The sequence below is a fragment of the Dendropsophus ebraccatus genome, chromosome 13 (genome assembly GCF_027789765.1).
Source record: "Dendropsophus ebraccatus isolate aDenEbr1 chromosome 13, aDenEbr1.pat, whole genome shotgun sequence".
Classification (NCBI taxonomy): domain Eukaryota; kingdom Metazoa; phylum Chordata; class Amphibia; order Anura; family Hylidae; genus Dendropsophus; species Dendropsophus ebraccatus.
The window spans coordinates 50,361,911-50,386,732 of NC_091466.1; the positions used below are offsets into that span (position 1 = coordinate 50,361,911).

The 24,822-nt window shown below is 42.9% G+C and overlaps 1 protein-coding gene across 3 annotated transcripts in view; it reads right to left on the reverse strand.

Moving 5' to 3' along the window:
• SLC35F4 (solute carrier family 35 member F4) overlaps positions 1-24,822 on the reverse strand; it is a 133,887-nt gene that overhangs the window by 9,059 nt on the left and 100,006 nt on the right. For all 3 annotated transcript variants that reach the window (XM_069950031.1, XM_069950033.1, XM_069950032.1), the window contains 2 exons: positions 14,274-14,568; positions 9,660-9,879 (listed from right to left, as the gene is read on the reverse strand). In XM_069950031.1, the coding sequence (XP_069806132.1) occupies positions 9,660-9,879; positions 14,274-14,568 (515 nt within the window). The remainder of the gene's footprint in view (positions 1-9,659; positions 9,880-14,273; positions 14,569-24,822) is intronic.

Genomic DNA, 24,822 nt, shown 5'->3' on the forward strand with positions numbered 1-24,822 from the left:
TTTGGACAACACCAGAGCCGCTGATCGAGCAGGGCAGCTCCTGCAGGGATGATGCAGCACAGGAACCAGGTAAACAGATGACAAGCAGGGATCCATTGGAATGGCAGCTGTGGGGGATCAGGGTAGATGAGTATGACTTCTTTTTATTTTACACCACCTCAAGTTGTATATAGAAACGTGATTGAGAATAGGACTTTCAAAGCACAAATCCGTATGGATCAATAGTGCGCATACTTGATCCCTGCTCGAAACATTATCTAGGGGAGTGTACGAAAAAGCAGTGTATAGAACTCAGTTATTTTCAGCACTCCCATAGATAATGAATGGACTGACAGTTGTCCATGTCCCATTCAGATGGGAGCTTAGAGAGTTTTAATCTTAAAATTGGATGTGAGTGGGCACACTACATAGCAAAAAAAAAAAAAGATAGGTGTGTTTTAAAGGGGTTATCCAGCGCTACAAAATCATGGCCACTTTCCCCCCTTTCTTCTCTCCAGTTCAGGTGTGGCTTGCAACTAAGCTCCATTTACTTCAATGGAACTGAGTTTAAAACCCCACCCAATCTGGAGACAAGAGAGAGGGAAAGTGGCCATGTTTTTGTAGCGTTGGATAACCCCTTTAAGAGTGGTCTCTGAAGGACAAAAGCCACTGTTTTGTGGTGGGTCATGGGTATGATCTGAGAGGACGGCTGGAATTTCAGTGCTTAAAGGGGTTATCCAGCGCTACAAAAACATGGCCACTTTCCCCCTACTGTTGTCTCCAGTTTGGGTGGGGTTTTGAAACTCAGTTCCATTGAAATAAATGGAGCTTAATTGCAAACCACACCTGAACTGGAGACAACAGTAGGGGGAAAAGTGGCCATGTTTTTGTAGCGCTGGATAACCCCTTTAAAGGCCATTTAACAGCTCTATATCATACTCAGAGCCGCAGAATCCATGGTATGGGGGCCTAACTACAGGGTGATGAGGCCAGACAGTATAAGGGGCCTAACTACACAGTTCTTCCCTACTGACACAATCGCTACGACATCAACCGGGCCTGATCTAAATCCGGCACAAGCTCTTCTGCAATGGGATTTTGATCGGGTCTAGGTGATGTCGCAGCTACTGTGTCGGCTGGGGTGGGGCGTGCTTAACAGTACTGGACCAAGGCGGGATGAAGGGCACAAAACCTAAAGTCCCAAGAATGGTTTTCTTCAGTGGGCCCAATGTGCTCCAGTCTGACACTGTCTCCTACCCCCACCACCCCTCCCTGGCCTGCATGATTGATGCACAGGGTTTGACTTACAGCACTGAGCCTAATACAGGGATGGGGAACCTTCGGCCCTCCAGCTATTACAAAACTACAATTCCCATCATGCCTGGACAGCCAAACCTAAGCTTTCTCACCTTACTCACCAAGTCCTCCTGAGAATCTCCTGTCTTTCTAGCTGCTGCCGTACCTGAGTTACAAGTTTTTCTAAAAGCCGATCTATAACCAAGATAGGAAACTACATTTCCCATCATGCATCTCCCTGATTTGTCCATTTGAGTACTTGCCCCCTTAGCTTTCTTTCCCACCCATTGCTGTCATTACTATTGCACAGTAAAGACAGGACTGTTTATTTTTCCACTGATTTTGCATCACGTCACCCCAATATGTATTCCTTACTAGCTGATGATGTAGTAGAGCTGACGCGCATGGTGTAGCTACAGTATGTGCTGTATAACGGCATCTGTTTAAAGGGGATGGGGGGTGTAGTGTAAGTTTAGATCTCTGCTTGCTGTGAATGAAACATTATAGTTCTATCCAGACTCTAAGAACATTTATAACAACTAAAATATGCAGAGTTGTGACACAAAGACAGGTACATATGCCTGCATTCACTGAAAGCAAGCAGAGATAGAACTATAACTTTTCATATTACATAATCCTAGGCTCAGGGGCACATGTAAGTCTATGGAAGCAGCACAGGTGCATGGAGATGATGCAGGTAATGTCTTCTAGGGATCAATAGACAGCTAACCCAGCCCCCAAAGAGGAGATCACATGTCCTGTGACTACAAAGGGAGGGGAGAAGAGGGAGCTTATCTGCCAAAGCGGATAAGAATTAGAAAAAAAAACAGGGAATGGCTATGTTCACACAGCGTCAAAAATTTAGAAAAGATGCCTGATTTTGCTGTTTAAATTAACGTCCGTTTTTGCTGCGATTTAACTGACTGCAATGGCAATGCATTGAAATCAATGGGAAGACAGACGTCCAATGCACACAATGCATTGAATAACAGACTTTTTTAACACGAACGTGGAAATAATGAACATGATCATTATTTTCGGACGTCTTTTGCAAACTGGACGTTTTTCATTAGTTGTTCACACAGTTTTTCTTTTGTCACCGTTCTCTCTCCGTTTTTACTATTAAACTCAATGGACTTTTCAATTACGCTGCATCCAAGGGCCAATTAGTAACCCCAAACTAGAATAATGTACAAACATCAGTCACTGCACTAAGGGGAGGTCAGGCTGCTAAATGACGTCCATTATTTTAGACTCAAAATGACTGACGTAATTTTAAACGGAGCTGAAAAAACATTGTGTGAACATAGCCAAAGGGTGAAAGATAGGTTATACATGTATATTAGACATAGGGTGGTATTGAGAAGGGGGATTGTTTAGAATATTGTTTTTGTTACCCAGATAACCCCTTTAAATGTCCTGATTTTGGAGATTAAAATGTTTGCTAATCATAGCAATGTTTCCTGCAGACCCCAAAAAAACCCTCTCTGTGTAGACATTTTAATGCCTAAAATGCTAAAAGAGTACCATATTAGGGGCGACCATTCATTTGTCCAAAATTTTGAAATCAATTTTCATTATGAAGCAAAATAATACAATGATAATTGAAAAAATGGTTATGAAGTGGTTAATAAAACTCATGTTCTGCGAGGATCTGACTGCACTGCATATCATATTAATAATTCAGCATATCAGTAATATTCGCAGAGCCATATAGGTTTATACTCTCCGCTTGCTTTATACTATTAATAACTGCACTAGAGATTTTTTTTTTAAATGAAAAGCTATTCATAATTTATTCCAAATATAAAACACTGGTCATATGACCGTGTGTAATAGTATCCTAATCAAATATTAATGCTAGCTGGTTATAAATGCAAAGAGACTATATGGTAAAAAGATCCGGGTGGCCTTAAAGGAATATTCTCACCTTAGACATTTATGATAGACAAGGGTCATAGAGGTTGAGACCCACAACTTCTTCCAGAGTAGCAGCCCCCCCCCCCCGATAACAACTGTAAACGAGCGTTGATTTGTTAGATCGGCGGTCGTTTACTGGGCCTATTACACTGCCCGATAATCGTTTAACAAGGGCTGCAAGGACATCGTTACCGATGCCCTTGCAGCCCCTGCTTAAACGGTATACTTTACCTATCCACAATCCAGGGCTGCTCCTGCGGTCCGCTTCTCCCCGGGTCCCGCACGCTGTAGCTTCAGAGCGGCATCTCAGCTGACAGGCCACTCAGCCAATCACAGACCGCCGCGGTCCCGGCCTGTGCTTGGCTAAGCGGCCTGTCAGCGCAGACAGGACGCTCTGAAGCTACAGCGCGCGGGACCCGGGGAGAAGCAGAGCGCAGCAGCATCCCTGAAACGTGGATAGGTAATGTATATCGTCAGTCGCCGGCCGCGCACTGCTATCCGATTCGGCCGATTATCGTTCCGTGTAATAGTACCCTAAGCATTTAGATGAGGAATAAATAGGGAAGGTGGACACTTTTGTGGGAATAACAGAAACAGACTTGCTCATGGAACGCTCTTTCCTGATAATTGGCCAAAGTTAAAGGGCCAGCGATCAGCTCATTAAAGGAAAAGTCCGACCATTTAAAAAATATGGCAGGGGCACGCAAAACCAACAATCATTGATTACCTCTCCCCATACCTTAAAGCACCGGATCACAGGCTCTGGGACCCCTGCCAGAAGGCATTTTCCCCGAGTTCTGTTGAGCCCGTCCCAGCTGATGGATTGTGTGCTCAGCCAATCAGTGACCCCAATTGCTGACTGGCTGACCGGGCAGTCCATCAACTGTATTGTGACATTGGTAGTGCAGGAGATCCTGGAGCTGTCCGGGGGGCCTGGAGGGGCAATCCAGCGCCGCTATGGCACGAGGAGAGGTGATTTTGTTATGTTACCCCCTCTCCCTGCCGTTTGAAAAAAGTTTTCACATGGCTGGACTCCTTCTTCAACAAGAAGCTTGTGGTTCATCGGCTAATAACATCTTTTGTGCAGCCAAAAGTTATTATAGACCTGTAATAAAAGGCTGTGTCCAGGCTGCCACCATCAACAAGTGCTTGTTACTCTGCCCCAGTTGTCTAAAACGACCTTTAGAAAAAAGTGGAACCAGCGAGATAACTAATCAGATAGCTGCCAGATATATAAGTATGTACTGGGTCCAATAAACCTCAAATATGGACAATCTTGGAGCCTTACAGGAATGAACTAGAAATGAGCGAATCTTGAGAACACTCAGGTTTGTCTGAAAACCGAGCGCTCTGCATTTGAATACTGGTGGCTGAGGTATTGGTTACACCTCTTGCAAAAGCCTGTACTTTTGTATGTAAGTGGTGATGTAGTAGTAGTGATAAAATTTTGCCACAAGATGTCGCTATTGTAAGTATATGCACAGCTGTAGAACTGAAAGGGTTATCATTTGTTTGTATGTCACATGGATATGTAGACCAATGAGTGTGTTTTCTTCTTCTGTCCTAACATTTCTTTTTTTACTTTCCACATATACACCCTTCACCTATTCACAGCACACCTTACAGGGGCTGTAGATAGGAAGTGTGGGCCCGGCTACATCTCGGCCATTCACCATAGAACTGGCGTCACACTCTATCATCTGGCAAGTGACCGGCCGTACCTCTGCCATACCACCGCAGGGAATCACCACATAGGCTGGTTGTCTACTTAACATTTCTCTACAGATTCTGCCAATTTTTTAAGTATCTGTCAACAAACTGTTTGTTTTCTAAGATAAATGGCGCCAGCAATGTCTGATGACTGCTTCCCTAGCTGTAAATAATGCAGTAGGCGTCTTTAATCCAGTGGTGGGAGTTAGGGCAGAGTCACTTACTGTATTTACTGTAGCTCTATGAGAACTGCACAGCACTGCACATCTACACCTGACCCGGCACCAGTCCTGCAAAAAGGTATATGTACAATGGACGCAAGGCAATCCTACTATATAAGATTGGCGACAGAATATATCCTACAGATGCAGAGCACAGATATAGGGACAGGTCTGTGTAGTGTGTTGATATATATCTGTTCTGTATGTCCCCGTAAGCGAATACTAAGCTAATAAATACTAAACTTTTCTCCCTATACAGCCCCACTCTATCCCACAAGGTGTGTCTGGTATTGGTATTTCTTCAAAAAGAGAAGTCCCACTTTTTTACTCTTAAATAGTAAAGATTATGTGAGGACGTGGAGAGACAGGAAAGGGGAGGATGGGGAATATAATAATTGATGCGCGTGGAGTGATGTTGCCGGGATTAGGCCGCATTTCTCAGAGTTGACCACTAGTGGCTGCTGTTTCACTGTGAAGAATTTGTGCTGCACTGGAAGGGTATGTGTAAACAGGGAAGATATCTGAGGGCATAACCCCAACATTCCTGATGTGGATTTAGACTGAGAATTTTGTATGCTAATCTGTATCCTGGCTACATGATGCATATTAGCATAATATCTGTAAGAAATATTGCATTTATAATTGACATGTGACTTTTTTTTTTTTTTACTTTTTATGGTTTTTCAAATCCACATTGGAAAAATCTGATATGGCAAGGAAATCAACTACTGTTAATGTTTTTTTTTTTATGCAAAAATTCTGTGCCACAAAACGTGTGCAATGTGAGTGAAATAAAACAATGATACCTCTCTCTTAGCTGATGGCTCTTTGCTACGTTATGTTTTCCTTCTAAGCTTAAGTGTCACAGAGGCCGTGTTGTGCTGCAGTATGCCTCCTCTCTACCCCAACTCTCCCTGCCCTGCGTGAATGATGTACAGGGCTCAGTGTTAGATTCCAAGCAGGAAGGCGTGGGGGAGGGAGGAGGCATGCATGCTGCAGTTCTGCATGTAATACTCTTGAATACCATGATTTTATAACTTTGCAAACAGCTATCACTTAAGGGACAGGTATTGGTTGTTTGATCTTCCTATCAGCTATCTGCGTCTCATTGTTATCTCATTGAAGTGACTGGGAAGGTATCCGCAGCGGATTTCGCTGTGAACTCGTAGTGTGAAATCCACTGCGGATATGGTACATGTGAACCCGGCCTGACAGAAGCAATTCCTAAAAGATTTGTCCATTTGGGGAGAAATACACTTTAAGAATTTTAAACCTAAGTTATTGGACCACTTTGGAAAAAAAAATCATGGAATCTTCTTGGCTGTAGAGTTCCACCTATTGAACTGAAAGGGTTACTATTCCAGCTTTTGGGTTGAGGTTGATTAGATTCCATTATAAAGTTTCAGAAATTCCCGCACAGTTTTAAGTTCTGCAATTTTAATTTTTTTTTTTTTTGCTATAATTCAGACTTGCTTGAAAAGAGATGGGGATGGGGAGCACCTTGTGGCTGGGACCATGAACTGTGAAGCCTTATCTTTCTCTAACCCATAGAATAAACTGGCAGGAAAAGGAGAGCTGTCTGGCTATGTATGATGGATCAGTGAACCACTGACATGCCATCTGTAACTCGTTCCATGCAATGACTTTAATCTCTTTTGCAGTAAATAAGCTTGAACTCTGTATAAATTAAAGGGATTGTCCAGGTCAGAACATAAGGAATTTAGGGTTAATGTGGGGGGCTGTTGAAAATCCTCATTTCTCGTTGAGAATACAGAAAGGTTTACCCACAGATTACATCAGATCACTGGGGTCTCAGCAAAAAGACAGCTTATTGTCAAGGTACCCTTAGAGATTGCCCAAAAGCAGAGAAGCCCTTTAACGTGTTGTGAGATAACGACACCCATTCTTTAACCTGTGTCCACATGCCCTTATAAGCTGTTTCCACTAGACCTTTCTTAAAGTGCACTTGTCCTTTCAAAAGATTTTTAAAAGCCTGCATGTTTTTTTTTTTTTTTTTTTTTTTTATATTAACTCTTCAGAGTAGCATCAAGGTGATGTTACTGCTCCACTCTCTCCATCTGCCCATCCGTGCTGATAGTTCCGCAGATAAGAGGGAGGTAGATGTATGTTGGGTGCGATGCAGGCATTGTGTGCGGGCAAAACAACGCCCAGAGGAAAACTCCAATAGTTGCCTTATGTCGCCGCAAAATTGGTGATATTGGGCAGCTATTGATCACTGCTTTCCGACCCCCTCTCGTGTGTAGGGGGTATCAGCACAGACAGTGGAGCACTGGAGAGCAGAAAAAGTAGGAACTTTCCTGCTCTCCAGATATCCCCTTTAAATAATTTACCCAAATGTTCAGAATTACATTTTATAGCATATAGATAGAAGTTGTCTGAAACAATGGTGACTATTTAGATTTTAGAAGCTCTATCAACACTGCTTCAAGCCCTCAAAGCTTCATGGATAGACTGCTGTAATGCCATATATGTGGGACTTTCAGACAAAGCAATATACCACTATTAGTCAAAAATTCTGCAGCTAGGGGTTGTTTGGTTTAGAATACACTATTAGGCCGGGTTCACACTATGTAAAAAACACAGCCGTATTTTATAACAACAGCCGTATTTGCGCAAGGAATACGGCCGTTGTTATGAAATACGGCCGTGTTTTTTACATAGTGTGAACATAGCCTAATATGCAGTTTTGAGTTAACAATGGGGGATTCCTTGTTTAGAATCTGTTCGCTAGAGGGCAAAGTGGTTACAAGGTATTCATCATGGTATCGTGCTCTGGAGAATCTGTCCTATTCTGCATTACACAGACCCACCAGTGATTTGAATATTCGCTGTGTAATGCTTCAATTCACCTGTGGTGGCGCTGCTAGGAAATTGAAAGCTTACTGCAACAACAGGGGTGGGGAGCAGCATGGCTAAAGTCCACTTGATTTAAAGGGGTTATCCAGCGCTACAAAAACATGGCCACTTTTCCTCCTACTGTTGTCTCCAGTTCAGGTGCGGTTTGCAATTAAGCTCCATTTACTTCAATGGAACTGAGTTTCAAAACCCCACCCAAACTGGAGACAACAGTAGGGGGAAAGTGGCCATGTTTTTGTAGCGCTGGATAACCCCTTTAAGGTGCTTTAGGAGAGGTTTGGTTCCAAAATTAAGTAGACTTTAGCAGTGTTTCCCCCTTCACTGCTGTGGGTTTGTGAAAGCTTCTGCCAGGTCTGTCCATTGATAACAGCTGGTTGCTGCAGGAGGGGGACACGTTCTCACCTGAACTTACCAACCCAGTCCATATCAGAGTATTTTAAAACTAAACATTTCTTTTTTTAGTGAACCACAGTTTGCATAATTATGCGTTCATGATGAACCAGCTCTACAACTCCAGGAACCTAATGTTTTCAGTCTGCAAGTTTAATTGACTTATATTGCTGCAGGAATTTTGAGGACACATCAGGCTATAATTGTTCTGCATACATAACATGGGATTAACTCTATCCTAATGTACCATAGCTCAAGGGTTCTATTCCCAACATAGCAACTTACTAAAGGCCCCCCAAAAATTATCTAAACCTGACAATTAGAGATGAGCAAACCAAGCCCCCTAAACCCAGATTTGTTCCCAACTTTGCAAAAAGTTCAGTTTGCCACCAAACCAAACTTTTTGCAAAGTTTGGAACAACTTCTGCAAGATGGGCGGCCGCACATCTAAAAAACAAAAAAAGATATTCTCACCTGTCTGCGCTCCCCTGGTGTACTCTTTTGGGTCTCTGGGGGCTTTAGGCACATGTGGAGTGATGGCCCACTCACCCAATCACTGGCTGACTGGGACGGGGCAGCACCGCGGCCCCTGATTGGCTTTAGCAGGCTGTCACAACCCACTGAGCCAATCACTGGCCATGGTGTTGTCCTGCCACAGTCAGCCTGTTATTAGCTGAGCGGGCTGTCACTCCTGAGACAAAAATCACAGCCTGTTTAGACGATCACTGGTTGACTGGCACGGAAAAGCACCGCGACCAGTTATTGGCTGAGCTGGCTGTGACCGGAGAAGACAGAATGGGACAGGAAAAGAAGGACACCAGGGAAGCGCAGACAGGTAAGTATGTAAAACAGCTAAACTCCTGCAATCGTTTAGCTGTTTTAGTGCAGTTTGTTTAAAGTTTGGTTTGCACAAATCCAAATTTTACATTAATGTTTGGTGAATCTGCCAAACCAAATATTTAAAAAGTTGGCTCATCTCTACTGATAATTTTGGTGGGACCAGACTGCAATGTGAATTATAACCTCTTTAAGTGTGATAATCCCATAATTTCCCCCAGTGTTGTAGAATTACTTTAAGAAAAGTACCCAGTACCACTACTACATTTACTCTACAATGGAAGCAGCTCAGGCACTTCTCCAAACAGTGACTCACTTGTTCAATTAGAGCTAATAACTATGGAAAGATTAGGTAAACTCGCGGCACCTCTCTAAATAGACTCTAGGTAGTAGAGTAAACAAGAATAGTTGGTGCGTTGGTGTTCTTACCCGTACACCCATGAACTTGTCCTTCAAAACAATCCATGAAAGCAGGAACATAAAGGCTTTGTTGCAGCAGAATAAAGCAGACACGTCAGTGGCTGTCAGTTTTTTAAGAGCAAGTAAGTAGAGGTAATTTGTCAAAGTCCATAAAATGGAAAAAGGGGCAGTCCTTTTGAGGAAGAGCTTCAGGGTTAAACCATCTTCTCCAAAAATTCGACTGCATTCCCTGCGGAAAGAGAAAACATTTTGTTTATGATTACATTTGTAGATGGCATTCAACGTCATTCACCCACCATATGCAATTTATAAAACTGGCGTCTTTTTACCTTTAGCGCCCATTAAAGCACCAGGACCCAGTTGCGATTGCTTCCTCTGTGCCCCGTATGTGCCCCTCATAGCTGTACAGCGCAATTTAAAGTGAATGTACCATCGGGTACATCGTTTTTTTTTTATATTACTGGATCGGCGCCAGCATGGGGATGCTGGTGCCGCGGTCCTTTTTTTATACACGCCACCGGTCTATTCCCGGGCACTGGCCTGGAATAAAGCACCCAGTGTGCCCTCCCCTCTGTGACGCGGCTCCATTGATTTATTCATGTAAAAAACTTAAAGCAATGTACCTGATGGACCCAAGGTCTTTCTAAACTGTGCACACAGTTAGCTCAACCCCTCCCTATAAACAAAAAGGACTGTGCTTCATAGGAAAGTTTCACTCATCTGAGGCACGATTTCTGGAGTTCCCAGAGACCTGGCGCAGAGCGGCTCAACCACAGATAGGATTCTGATGGATGATAGGAGTCGTGGTGTAAAATTCTATAACCATTTATTATTAAATTATAATAAATGTTTATGGATTTTTACACCGCGACTCCTATCACCCATTGGAATCCTATCTGTGGCTGAGCTGCTCTGCGCCAGGTCTCTGCGAACTCCAGACATCATGCCTCAGATGAGTGAAACCTTCCTTTTATTCCTTCACCGAATTGTTTGGACCCCCAGACAGGCAGCGGGCGACGAGTTGTTTAAACCAAGCTACAGGTGGTGTCGTGCTCGCAGCACTAGACTTGCTGTTACCACAAAGAGGCATTTACTGAATTCAAGTTTATACATGGTCAGAGACTCCAGTCTTTGACAGGAGTCCCTACTCTGGTATATAGTTTCTATGACGCCCTAAGTTCTTCAGAAACTACATAGATTAACAGGGACTCCTGTCAATTTGTCAGGAGTGCTGCTCCTGTACTGTAAGCAGCGATGGACTATAGATCACTGCTTACTTTGTGGGGCAGACTAGATGGACCAAGTGGTCTTTTTCTGCAGATAATCTTCTATGTTTCTACATGGCATAACAAGGTAAACAATGAGACTAAGCATCACCACTTAACTCCTTACATTTGCTAGACTGGGTATTAGGCATCTGGCCCAGGGACTGTAGGGCTGCATCCTAATTGACTTCACCTAAACTTTCTAAACAATTTCAAGGAGGTTTACTTATCTTTGTTGGCAGCCCTCCCTTTCATTTCCCATCATGCATCTCTCTGATTTGTCCGTTTGTGTACTCGCCCCCTTAGCTTTCTTTCCTGCCTGCCCACTGCTATCACTATTGCACAGTAAACACAGGACAGTTTTTTTCACTGATTTTGCATCACATCCCCCCCCAGTATGTTTTCCACACCAGCTGATGATGTAGCAGAGCTGATGCAGCATGGTGTAGCTATGTGCTGCATAACAGGCATCTGTTTACCGGGGGGGGGGGGGGGGGGGGGGTAGTGTAGGTTTAGGTCAGTGCTTGCTGACTGTGAATGAAGACATTCTAATTTCATCCAGACTCTAAGAACATCCATAACACTTACACTATACAGAGCTCTGACACAAAGTACATATGTCTGCATTCACTGAGCCAGCAGAGATAGAATTTTAACTTTTCATATTACAGAAACCTGTGCCCAAGGACACATATAAATCTATGGAAGCAGCACTTTCAGGAGCAGTGAACAGGTGCAGATGATGTCTCCTGGGGCTGGGTTACCAAGTCAAAAGACAGCTAACCCAGCCTATAGAGAGATCACATGTCCTGTGTCTACAAAAAGGGAGGGGGAAGAGGGGCAGTGCAGTGTCAGACAGGACACAGAGAAGATGATTTTAGATGTCCAGAGCGGGTAAGTATAAGAAAAATAAACAGGAAAAGGGTGCAAGATGCGTTATACATGTATATTAGACGTAGGGTGGTACCGGGAAGGGGGACAGTTTAGAATATTGTTTATGTTACCTGGATAACCCCTTTAAGGATCATGGTCCCGGGCCTGGAGGGGAAGAGGGCTGGGTGCTCCACACAGCTGCTCTTAAAGGGACTTGGAAGGCCATATATGCTTAAAGGTATGTATTGGTAACAAATAACTCCCTATATCATATTTCTGTGAAGGTGAGATTGGAACATATAGTCACATTCAGCAGTAGCTGTGCCGCAGAGATAGTATAAGAGCTATAAAAATACGTAGTGATATATGCACCTTTTACATTGTTTATATCAACGTCATTCTAGGAGATGTTCCAGGATTTTTCACATTTGTCATTTAATTAATCCTAGTAATAAATTAAAATCTTACCTATAAAAGTGCAGAATATATATTGTAATGGTAGATTCCTTGTTGAGAATCTATCATAAAGACACAGTCAAACCCAATCTTCCCATTACATATAAGAGACTTCAGCCTCAGGTGTAAGTTCCTTAGAGCAATCTAGTCATTATTAATAACCCAGGCAAAGCAAACAAATGTAGCAGATTCATCTCAGGACGGCTGTACTCTTTGTCACTGTTATCTTACATTTGCAGCTTGGAAACAGACGCTGACAGGAAGATCCCTACAGGACGCAGTGTTGACTCAGTATCAATGTGGTGTAAAACGAAGAGGAATTCTTCACCATCCGCTAACAATAACACCTCTGCTGTATGAATATTGGCTCTGTGATCCCAGAAGACGTATTCTAGACATGTTACCTTTGTTACGAAGTTGCATTTGGATATGACCTTCACCTTTATTTTTGCATTTACCAAAATGTTGCATGCTACATAATATATGGGTGCAGTATGTTATACACTAATGCACTCCATGGCGAAATGCAATAGGAAATTTGTGACTTGTGGAAATTTGTGGAAATGTGACTTTCCAAGGACTTAAAGGGCTGCAAACAAGCTGTTTGTTGTATTGTATGGTGCTATAATATGGAGCACATAGCGGTTTGTGGGGCTGTTCTAAAGCCGATTTAAAGGGGTTATCCAGTGCTACAAAAACATGGCCACTTTCTTTCAGAGACAACACGACTCTTGTCTCCAGTTCAGGTGTGGTTTGCAATTAAGCTCCATTCACTTCAATGGAACTGAGCAGCAAAACCCTGCCCAAGCTGGAAACAAGAGCAGGGCTGTCTCTGGAAGAAAGTGGCCATGTTTTTATAGCACTGGATAACCCCTTTAATATCTTGGTCCATTGGGTGATGTATTATATAGGAGCAGCTTTATATGAGGTCCTATAGCAGGGATGGGGAACCTTGGCTTTCCAGTTGTTGCAAAACTACAACTCACATCATGCCTGGACAGCCAAAGCTGTTCTTTGTGTCCCTAGTGCCATTCTGTGTAGACCCCAACCTCTCCTTCTTTCTTCCTGCAATGATCTTGTTAGCACTAATTCTGGATAGATTCTGTACTGCAAAGAGCGGAAGACAAGGTGGAGAAGATTTCAACAAGGCTGGAAGAGGGTGGGGAAGGAGAGTGGAGAGGCGTTCCAACCAAAGGTACTTCAGTGCCTTGCAACGCCTTTCTGACACTTTACTGTGGCACAATAGAGTGCTTCTTACCAGTTAGGAACCACAGACATGTATATATAAAAAGGTAATATGTGTCTCATTGCACTAATACCTATATATGTCACTGTGTTATTCCCTTTAAGTTAGCTTTTTACCATAACACCTATATGCTACAATGGAGCCTAAGTAGCAGTTGCTTCATCTCTTGTTCTCTGAAAGGCCTCATGGGAGAATAGATAGACACTGTTCTACTGAAGTGGGACAGGGTCAATAGAAAGGATGCTTCCATTCTCTTAAGAATATTCTTTGTAAGGGCACGATCAAACTACAGAACATCCCGCGGATTTCCCCGCTCGCCCCTGCATACTCCCACTTGGATGTCCGCCCGTGCCATAGACTCCATTGTATGCTCGGGCGGCATCCGCCTGACCAAATGTGATAAAGCTTGGTATATACAACTTAGGCTAGGTTCACATATATCTAATCATACAAGCTGAAACCATTGCAGCCAGTGTCCTCTCCAATGCCCCATAGTATGAAATGGGGCTAGGGTTATGGACAATACAGCATTGTTGCCCTCTAGTGTCCAGCTCATCCAATGTGGACCACTAGAAGTATATAAACCTACAGTAGCCTAATATTTTTTGTCAACTTGCTGCAAATGTAAGGACATCAGTAATTCTAATGTATACCCTGTATGGCACACTTTGATGTTTACTTTATAACGTTACATTGTAACGTGGGACTGTCTCCCGCTTTGTCAAGGAAAAAAAAAAGTTGGTTGAAATGGCAGATACAACAACTACGGTTCTACGCACCCACCTGATTTTTTGGAGCAGTGACTGCTTCTCTTGTGCTGTTGCTAGATGCCCAGAATAATAAACCGGGAAAAACATAATGTTCCAATTGGTTGAGAACCATGTCATAAAGAACGGGCAGTAGAAGTTCTTGTATGTGATTTTTACTATCTGGGTGGTTCCAACCCAAGAGGATGACACTGAGAGGATAATCAGGAATCCCCAGACAATTTTTAGGAATGTGGAGGTGCACGACTGACATCGGGATTTTTCATGGGCTTCGGGTGTCGTTTCTGCATTGGCTTGTGCGCCATCTCCACCTGGAAAACAGACACAAGGAAAACATTTATTCATATCCTTGATAAAAAATAAAGCATGGTGTCTTCTTGTCATTGCTTTAGAGACTACATTGAGCTATGCTAAAGGTTATGGTGTATCAGCCTAGAACATGCCATTGTTGGGTCATGTGTGATTGAGGCCGGTCTGACCACTGATACCCCTACTGGCCAAAGGGTCATGGCACTTGAGGAAGTGTCACAGTCAGTAGTGGATTATAATAGGGGCGTTTTGGGCGGCAGCCCGGGGCCCTGAGCTCCTGGGGGGCCCATGACCACCCAAAAAGACTTATACTTTCAGTGGTGTACTGTCTCCTGGCTACACTTCCGCCATGAGTTGCAAAAATCACAGGTTTTTTTATGGCAATTTTGCACAAATCAGGACATCATGACATTATTTGTCCTGTACTATGAACGCCAGCCTAGTGCTACCATAGTTACAGTGGGGTGGGGGGGCCCAGGCTTGGTGAACAGCCCGGGGCCTATGGTAAAGTTAATCCGCCCCTGGTCACAGTCCATTCTCAGTTTTAGTAGTAACTTAACTTCCCCCTTATACTAGGGATTGGTTTGCCTTATATTGTTATATATTGTTATATGCTGTATAATCCTTTTAAATGTTGATGGTCTATCCAACCTTATACATTTAAATATGGGTGATGGTTTAGATTTTTTACAATGTTTTCAAGCTATATCTTATCTATTTCTTAGATATGGTGTATATCCTGACTATTCAGTTAATAAAGAGATTGTTTAACATGTGTCCCAGTCATCAGAAAACATAAATATGTATACTTACCTGGCCCCCTTCCCTGTCACTGCCAGTCTGCCAAGCACCCAATCTCCACACCTCTTTCTTCTTCACTACTTCCACTTATATGTCATGTGGACAGGAGATACTCACCCAACATAGTATAGAAATACACAGACAGTTTAGAAATCAGCCACTAGAGGACATTATTTGTCTTTACATCATGTTGGTGTAAGTAGTAAAGATGAAGACCACAGGCGGAGACTGGACACTTGGGAAACTGGCAGCTTTGGAAAGCTGACTGGATAAATATACAACTTTGTTATGTTTCCGGAAGACTGAGCCACGTTTTTGGCCGGGTTTTTCCCTTTTAACTCTCTTAATTAATGTATAGTATACTCTTAATGAGTTAACTGTCTCAAGGGCCCTATTCCACGGGACGATTATTGTTCGCATAATCGTTAACGATAAACGATCCAAACGACCCCTATTACGAAAGACCTTAAATCGTTCACCTATTCACATGGAAAGATAATCGTTACTTATGATCTTTCTTGCGGTCGTCTTGTCATCGCTATTGCGTTCGTCACTACTGAGAACGACCGAACAACTTCTTATTCAATGCGAACGGTTTGCGAATGAGCAACGATAAAAATAATAAACGATCAACGATTTCTCGTTCGGTCGTTAGTCATTAACTGCTATTCAAACGAATAATTATCGTTTAGATTCGAACGATTTTACGATATTCTGAACGATAATCGTCCGGTGGAATAGGGCCCTAAGGCTGGCTATATACAAAAGACTATTGTTAGCCAAACCTATCAATTTTGGCAGGCCCTGTTGACCATGACTCCCCCCAGCGGCAGATGTCGAGAGGAAGAAGCAGATTGGATATTAACATGTCTGATCCTTCTTTCCAGGTGAGTGAAGCCGTCATCAGGGTCTTACTTTGATCACCATACATACACAGTTGGCAGAACTGAACATGCGTATAGAATTTGTGGGATAGTAGGAAAGCTTTTGGCCAAACAAGTGTCCAACCAACAGCTATTTTCAGTGTATGGCCATCTTTACATCCTATCCAATTAGTTACTCAGATAGTTTGACTATTAATCATAGTAAACTCATGGCCGCCCATTTAATGGTGCACAGTCTTCAGTGTTCGGTATCTATCAAACCCTATAGTGCTGATTATTTCCGGGGGAATACAAAAGAATCAACAGAATAGACATGAAAGTCATATGTATAATTCTGTCCATTGCACCTGGTTCCATCAGCATCAGTCTAATGTCTATTCACAGCTTTCGTATTCCCGTAGGACGAGAACTACATTTGCAGCCCAACAGGGATTTTCGGGCCACATTTTTCATCCGTGCAGGAATCATGATTGGTCCATCGTTGGCCTTTTACAGCTGCTATGTCCATTAGTTTCATCATTTCTTCTTCCAGCTCCAGTACACGCAATGTAAACTCTATGACCTATCGGTGTATATTCCATCTCTCCTCAATACTACAGCATCAAACAGCTGAAAGGCACAATAACTACAAGGTCATGTAACCGAATCTGCACTCCAGTCACATGCTAAAAATGTCAATTTGTCATATAAAAGCACCATCCATTATTCATCCATTATGTCAGATTATTTTTCCCGAAAACCACAGCTGTAGTCTTGTACAAATGGCCTAATTCTCATTCAGAGTTCATCTCCTGTGCATTGTAACATCTCCAAGAGAACCAGGGCTGCGTATTTTACCATGAATCATCCTTTCATTACAGTCTCCTGTGCCAGGAGCAACACATTGTCATGAAATGCTCTTCAGATATGGTCTTTTTTTTATCATTATGTAACATATCCAGAAATACACACAACACAACAGTTCTGTAGTCAGTAAGAGGGGATGTCCTGAGATTGGGATTTCCCTGTTTTTGGCTTTCAAGACTAGATGTATTCATTGGAATCAATGGACAACTACTGATTTCAATGGACATCCTCAGTGCAGTGCATAATGCAAGAAGTATCATCTCCCATGTGCCTCCCCTAGACTGAATACAAGGCACTACACCAGGGATGAGGAATAGAGATGAGCGAACCGGGTTCGGGTTCGAGTTGATCCGAACCCAATCGTTCGGTATTTGATTAGCGGGGGCTGCTGAACTTGGATAAAGCTCTAAGGTTGTCTGGAAAGCATGGATACAGCCAATGACTATATCCATGTTTTCCACATAGCCTTAGAGCTTTATCCAAGTTCAGCAGCCACCGCTAATCAAATACCGAACGATTGGGTTCGGATCAACTCGAGCATGCTTGAGGTTCGCTCATCTCTAATGGGAAACCTTCGGCCCTCCAGCTGTTGCAAAACTACAATGCCCATCATGCCTGGACAGCCAAAGCGAAGCTTTGGCTGTCCAGGTATGATGGGTATTGTAGTTTTGCAACAGCTGGAGGGCCGAGGGGTCCCCATCCCTGCACTACACTCATGGCTTACACTTACCCAGGGTACACCAGTGGTTTTACAAAGCCAATAAATCAGTTGAAAAACAAGGGTTAATCCATATTTTCCAGCCTTCGACTGCTCGTGCTCATCCCTGCAGCCACTGTACATACTGCTTACACTAAACTGATGCTTTTAAAACTGCCAACCCATCTTGACCTAGTTATGTAAGTTTCTACTTATAGTTCTCCTATGACTTTGTCCTGACCTTAATTTTTGCACTGTATGGCTATGTTCACAAAATGTTTTTTTCAGCTTCGTTTAAAATGATGTCCGTTATTTTGAGTCTAAAATAACGGACGTCATTTAGCTGTCTAGCTAAATGACTGGTGTTTGCACATTATTCTAGTTTGGGTTACTAATTGGCCTTTGGGTGTGGCATAATTGAAAAGTCCATTGAATTAAATAGTTAAAATGGAGAAAGAACGGTGATGAATGAAAAACTGTGTGTGAACAACTAATAAAAAACATCCGCTGTTTGCAAAAGACGTCAGAAAATAATGATCATGTTCGTTATTTCGACGTCTGCAGTAAAAACGTCCGTTATTCAATACATTGTGTGCATTGGGCGCCCGTCTTCCCATTAACTTCAATGCATTGACGTTTTTTTAAATATCAAAATCGGTGCCTTTCCTCTTTTTTTGATGTTGTGTGAACATAGCGTAAGAGACCAGCCGTTCCGTGACCCAGCCGGGTCACGGAGCGGCCGGTCTCTGAAAAGATCATCCCGGCCGGTGATCTCTTGAGCCGCAGTGTTCTGATGCGGGCGCATCAGTACTTTACACTGCACACTATGAAGCAAGCGGCCGGATCCGCTCGCTCCACAGTGTGTACTGACATGGTTTTCTGCGTCCGCTATTTAAATGAATAGCGGCCGCAGAAAACTGACATGTCAATTGTTTGCGGCGCCGCTAGGGATCCCGGCCGAAGCGTATACCATGTGTATACGCTCAGGCCAGGATACCATAGATAGCAATGCAACGTATATTCTCGTAATAATAATTTTACGAAAATATACGTTGTTTGAACATAGCCTAAAATTACGGGCAAGGTCATTTCTTTTGCCTATTACGATTCAAAAAACGTTTGTTTGTTTTTTGCACTTTCTTGGTCATTCCCACCCTCAATTTTACATAAGCACTTGCTGTAGCTCAAAAAAAAAAAAAAAAAAAAAAAAAGCAGAGAAGACAAAAAATACTAATAATTTTTTTCACTCATTTTTTCTTTTGATTTTTTTTTTCAGTTGTTTATGGCTGAAAGGTTGTGAACATAGCCTTATACTTATCCAGATTTCCTTCCGGTAAGTATTGTGTCTTTGATCTCAAACAAAGCTAACCACACCAATATGCCGGATCCTCCTTTTTTCCCTAAGCTTCTACTATATGGCTTGATTCACATTGCAGTATTTGACTCTGCCTCAGTATTTGTAAGCCAAAACATACAAAACATAGAAAATATATAAATCTTCCCATTACATTTCTTCCTCTGTAGGTTCCACTTCTCCTTTTGGCTTAGAAATACTGATGCCAAATACTGCTGTGTGAAACCAGTCTAAGGCTATGTTCACACACTGCAATGCATCGGCTACTGTTTAACAACGGCTGTTGAATTACAGTTTTACATGTTTCTGTGGCCGATACTGCCATATTAGCCGCAGGAACATTACTGAATGGGTTTTTGAATTGCAGGCACCTTTGGGTGTGCCTGAAATTTAATTAACCATTGACCTCAATACAATATATTGTATGAGAGAACGGCCATGCATTGTGTGAACAGACTGTGAACAATGGCCGTTGTTCACAGTCTGCCAAGTCAATTGTTCCTAAGGCCACAGGGGATCAGCAATACATTGTGTGCATAGAGGCCGCTGTTCCCCATAGGATTCAACACAGTGTTTTAATCAGCAAGAATGGCCGTTTTTGCCAAAAAAAAACATAATGTGTGATCATAGCCTAAGGCTATGTTCCCACACAGTATTTTTGCTCAGTATTGTGGTCAGTATTTTGCAACCAAAACCAGGAGTGGATTGAAAACACAGAAAGGTCATGTTCACACACTGTTGGAATTGAGTGGATGGCCGCCATTTTATGACAAATAATGGCTGTTATTTCAACGGACGTTGTTTTAAAATAATGTCAATTATTTTCCTTTAAATAAAGGCCATCCACTTAATTTCAACATTGTGTGAACATAGCCTTTCTGTGTTTTCAATCCACTCCTGGTTTTGGTAAAGTATTTGCAAAATACTGAGAAAAAAATACTGTGTGGGAACATAGCCAATGTTAAAAAAAAATTCCACTTTAATGGAACTGATCTAGAAACCCACACCCAAAGTGAGGACCAGAGGGTCCTGTTTCTGGAAGAATGTGGCAATAATTTTCTAAGCCTGGATAACCCCTTTTAATTTCAACACTGAGTATGTTATTTTGGCCTTAAGTGTCAACTGGGCAGTCACTATGGCTTCTCAAAAGCGAGACTGCTCAAGTACACAATTAACTGACAGCTGAGCAGTAGTGACAGCCCCCTTTGACAGTCTATGGACATAACTGCAGTCTATGAACTGCTTGCTGAGCGTCCTCCACTGCTGTCCACTGCTGAATGGTGGTGATTAGAGATGAGCGAACCTGGAGCATGCTCAAGTCTTTCGGAACCTGAACTTTCGGCATTTGATTAGCGGTGGCTGCTAAAGTTGGATAAAGCCCTAAGGCTATGTGGAAAACATGGATATAGTCATTGGCTGCATCCATGTTTTCCAGACAACCTTAGAGCTTTATCCAACTTCAGCAGCCCCAGCTAATCAAATACCGAACGTTCAGGTTCGGATGGACTCGAACCCCAACCCGGTTCGCTCATCTCTAGTGGTGACAGGTCATGTGAGTAAATTCACTCAAAAATTGCCACAGTTGGCTCATTTCTTCTGCAAAGTTGCGGCATACAGACATTAATAATTCCCAATATTTCTAGCTGAACTGGTGGCCAAATTGTATATGACATGGAGAGCACCAATGTTACACTCTTGACACTTTTATTGACTATTGTTTTTGTTCTCTGATCTACACCGCCATAGTGTTTCATCAATGCCTTCTATAGATCTATTCTAATACATTTTAGCCAAGTATTTATCAGTCCTTTAAAGCGATATTCCTCACAGATAAATGGCCTGATCTTTTGGATTTGAAAGCTATGAATACCAATAAGGGACTGATTGCTAATCAAGAATTCCCAGGAGAGGTCATCATTTATAATTTATATGGAGAGGGACAAGAGAAAGGTGCGTAAAATATAATGAAGTTACTGTATATGGAAACAGTAAAAATGTCAGATATTTCTGGTATACAAAAAGAGCGTATTGTGGATGGATACAAGATGCATGAGCACAGAGGTGGCCGTTTCATTTGGAGTTTCTGCTACATGGAAGCTCCAGTTAGAAATATTGCATTGAGGGCCAAATTAAATCTGTAGGATAGACAATAACTAGCTAAATGCTGTGGGTGTGATCATTGGGACTCCCAAAATCCCTAGAACATGCACCTGCAGTGTGCATGTGGTGACCCCCTGCGGTGGTATGGCGGAGGTACGGCCGGTCACTTGCCAAATGCTAATGTGTGACGCCAGTTCTATGGTGGTTGGCCGAGATGTTGATGTTATGTCGTGACGCCATTGTCGGTTGGCCACACAGGTATGGTGGCACCCCTGCTTTTATTTTAGAGGGCCGGTTATACCTTGTTCCCCTGTGGTCAGTGACCTGCTGTTGCGGGGTCCCTTGGGTTGTAGTCATGGTGGGCTGGATTGGTGCCACCCGGACTATTGGCACTGCCCCCCACAGAAGGGGGAGATGACCCAAGGAGTGTTTGTGTACTATGTTGGTGTGGGGTGAGGAATCACAGAGCCTCTTTATCATAATTAAGGTTGGCTTTACTGAGAAAATACTAGTGCACAGCAGATCATACAGATTTGCCTTGAAATGATACTTCACACTTATTAAGACACTTGATAAGTTAGGATCCAGATCTGTAGCGAACGGAGAAAGAGTAGTACAGTCGTGTGGACTGAGTTGCGTGCTGAGAGTATAGAGTCAGAGGAGTAGAGAGGAGGATGTCGTGAGAGTCCCAACCCAATTAATACTGTGCTCTGCGGGGATGTTGGAGGATGAGGTAGAAGAATACTTAAGAAGAAAGAGAGAATACTTGTGCCTATGTTTTGACCTTTGGGTTTTCGCACCACCTATTGCCCTACTAGTGTCGGGGGACCCATCCTAGTGGGTGACACAAGCCCCAGACCTTGGTATCTGGGATGAGCGGAATGATGAGGGTTCCTAGCCTTCTGCTTTGTGGATACTGTCCTGCACTGTGACTCTCCTTGCCTACAGCGTGGGTTGCGATGATCTCTGACTCTGACACTGCATAGTGTCGAGTGGAGTTACTTGAGGGGAAAAGGTTAACTGCATCTTGTCTTTACAGAGTCTAGCGACAAAAGACCTTTTCTGGACTGGTTCGTCTGTCCCTGACAGGGGACCTGGCATAAGCCAGCTTGACTGCTGCTGGGACTGTGCTGTCCTGCTTCCTCACTGTACAAGAAACTGACTAAGGGCCCTATTCCACAGTAACGATAATCGGCCGGATCGGCCCCATTTGGCCCGATTCGCCCGATTATCGTTCGTGAAATAGAGAGAACGATCAGCCGATGATCGTGTCATCGGCTGATCGTTCATTTAGGGCCAGACCTAAAATCATCGTTCCCCCACCGCGCATTGCTACAGTTGAATAGCGGTGCGCGGCGGGCGCAGCAGCATCATACATTACCTGTCCAGGCTTTGTGCTATGTCTTTGCAGCCCTCGCTTAAGGATCATCGGGCCATGGAATAGGCCCAGTAAACGAGCGGCGATCTAGCAGATCGCCGCTCGTTTACATAGTTGATCGGGCCCTGCTCGGCCCATGGAATAGGACCCTAAGACTGAGCTACCCTTCCTCTACCCATGTGACTTTCTATCTCCAGCCCATGTAAGGTGTGCTGGGAGTGGGTGAGAGGAGAGTGTGAGAAAAGAGAAAGATAGGGATAGGTAGAGAAGAGAGAACTCTCATTGGCTCACAGATCCATGTGGTACAAGAGAAAAAACAGTAACCCATTAGTAACTACAGCCGTACAATACTTAGACATGTACAATACTGTTATCTAATGGTGGACAATAAAATTACTTTTAAATACTCCAGCATCACTTAAGCTGGAGAAAGAACTTTTTGGAAAGGTGTATGAAACACAAAAAGAAAAGAAAAAGAATCACCGTGGTGGGACATCACATGCATGCTTGGCCACCACTCCTTGTTCACCACTGTCTATATGACGTCCAAACATAGCCCAGTTTAGTGGATCGCAATGCTTGTAAATGCCATAGTGAATGAATGGAGTGGCGTTTGGCCATGCATGCTGTCACTCCATTGCTGTCATTACATTGTGGGACAAGGGACCTCTGGTCTCTTAATCAGTAAGGGTCCTGGTGGTCAGACCCTCACACATCATGTGTATAAGGGACAAGTTGTAATTGTGGGGTGTCCACTCTAACCTCGGCCTGTGATGTAAGATACGTCATTACAGCCATAAATTCTAATAGGATTGGATTTTCTTCCATGAAATCCAGTACCTGGTCTATTCATTACCACTATCATTGGTTTAGGGGCTATGCAGCTGCAGCCCTGGAGCTAAATATATCTCTTCCCGTATTGACGTTGCGCAAAAAGAACTAAGTGGGTGAAAGTATAAATGTACATTGATGATTCATCCTGAAATCTATATTCTTCCATATTGTTATCCACTTGGTACTAAATAATACCAATAAACTAACATAATAAATGGGTTTAAAAGCAAATAAAATCCTGTTCTGCCACACATCAACTAAATGGCGACATGTTACTGGGCTGTATTGCAGATGTTGTCCGCCACATCCTATAAACCCTCTTAGCTTAGTCTCCTTTCTAACCACTTTTCACAATTATCATGAGAGCTAAAAAATTGTTGCATGGCATGTATACCGTGGGATAAAAGCTGCCCCATATTAGTTAGAAAAACAAGAACTGATCACAAAGGCGCTATAGCAGGGAACACGTAGTAGCTATTGTTTGAGTCATTACTTTGCATTTAACAGATTTTGATCCAATCAGCAATTCTTTAACCCAATATGTTACAATGGAGTAAAAATATACCACCTGCAGTGTACAACAATGAAGTCAATTTAGTAAATATTATGTAATTCAGCATGCAGTATGCATAAAACTGTGAGAAGGCGCGCCATATAAACTATTATACTCAGGACAACCACAAACCACAGCCACACAGAGCCTTATTCAAGTGTAATATAGAGATTATGAGATGACTCTGCAGACTTATCTCACTCTACACAGCAAAACTACAAATTTCAGCCTAGTCTGTGAGAACCACAATAATAATAATAATAATAATAATAATAACTTATTTCAGTAATATGTCATTTTTTATGTTGCAACTTTTTTATGCTATGTCTCTTTTTATTTCTAGATACAACATAAAGATTGTAACTACAGCTGAGAATTTACAGTATTAACGAATTGAAACGCTTTGTTACACTTTGCTTGTCAGCCGGCTGTCTTTTAGCTCCTTGCCACTCCATGCTGCTCCTCACCAGGTGCCCGGAAAAGCTGGACCCATACCTGGGAAACTGGCAGAAGTTTCCCAGGATTGGATCCAGCTTTTCCAGGCACCCAGAGCAGAGCAGTACTGAGTTCAACTGAGTTCAGCTGGCTCTTAGAAGGCACCCTAGCCGACCTGCTCTACTGATAATCTTTAGAAGGGGCAGAACGGCCATGGGCAGAGCAGGGCTCCAAATGGCCTTACCGGACCAAGAATTAAAGCTAATTTCACAATATGTAAAACGTCTGTGTTTGGTAACAACGGCCATTGTTGTGCAAATAACGACCATTATGTTAAAAGATAACGGCTATTGTTACGGAACATGGAAGTTGTT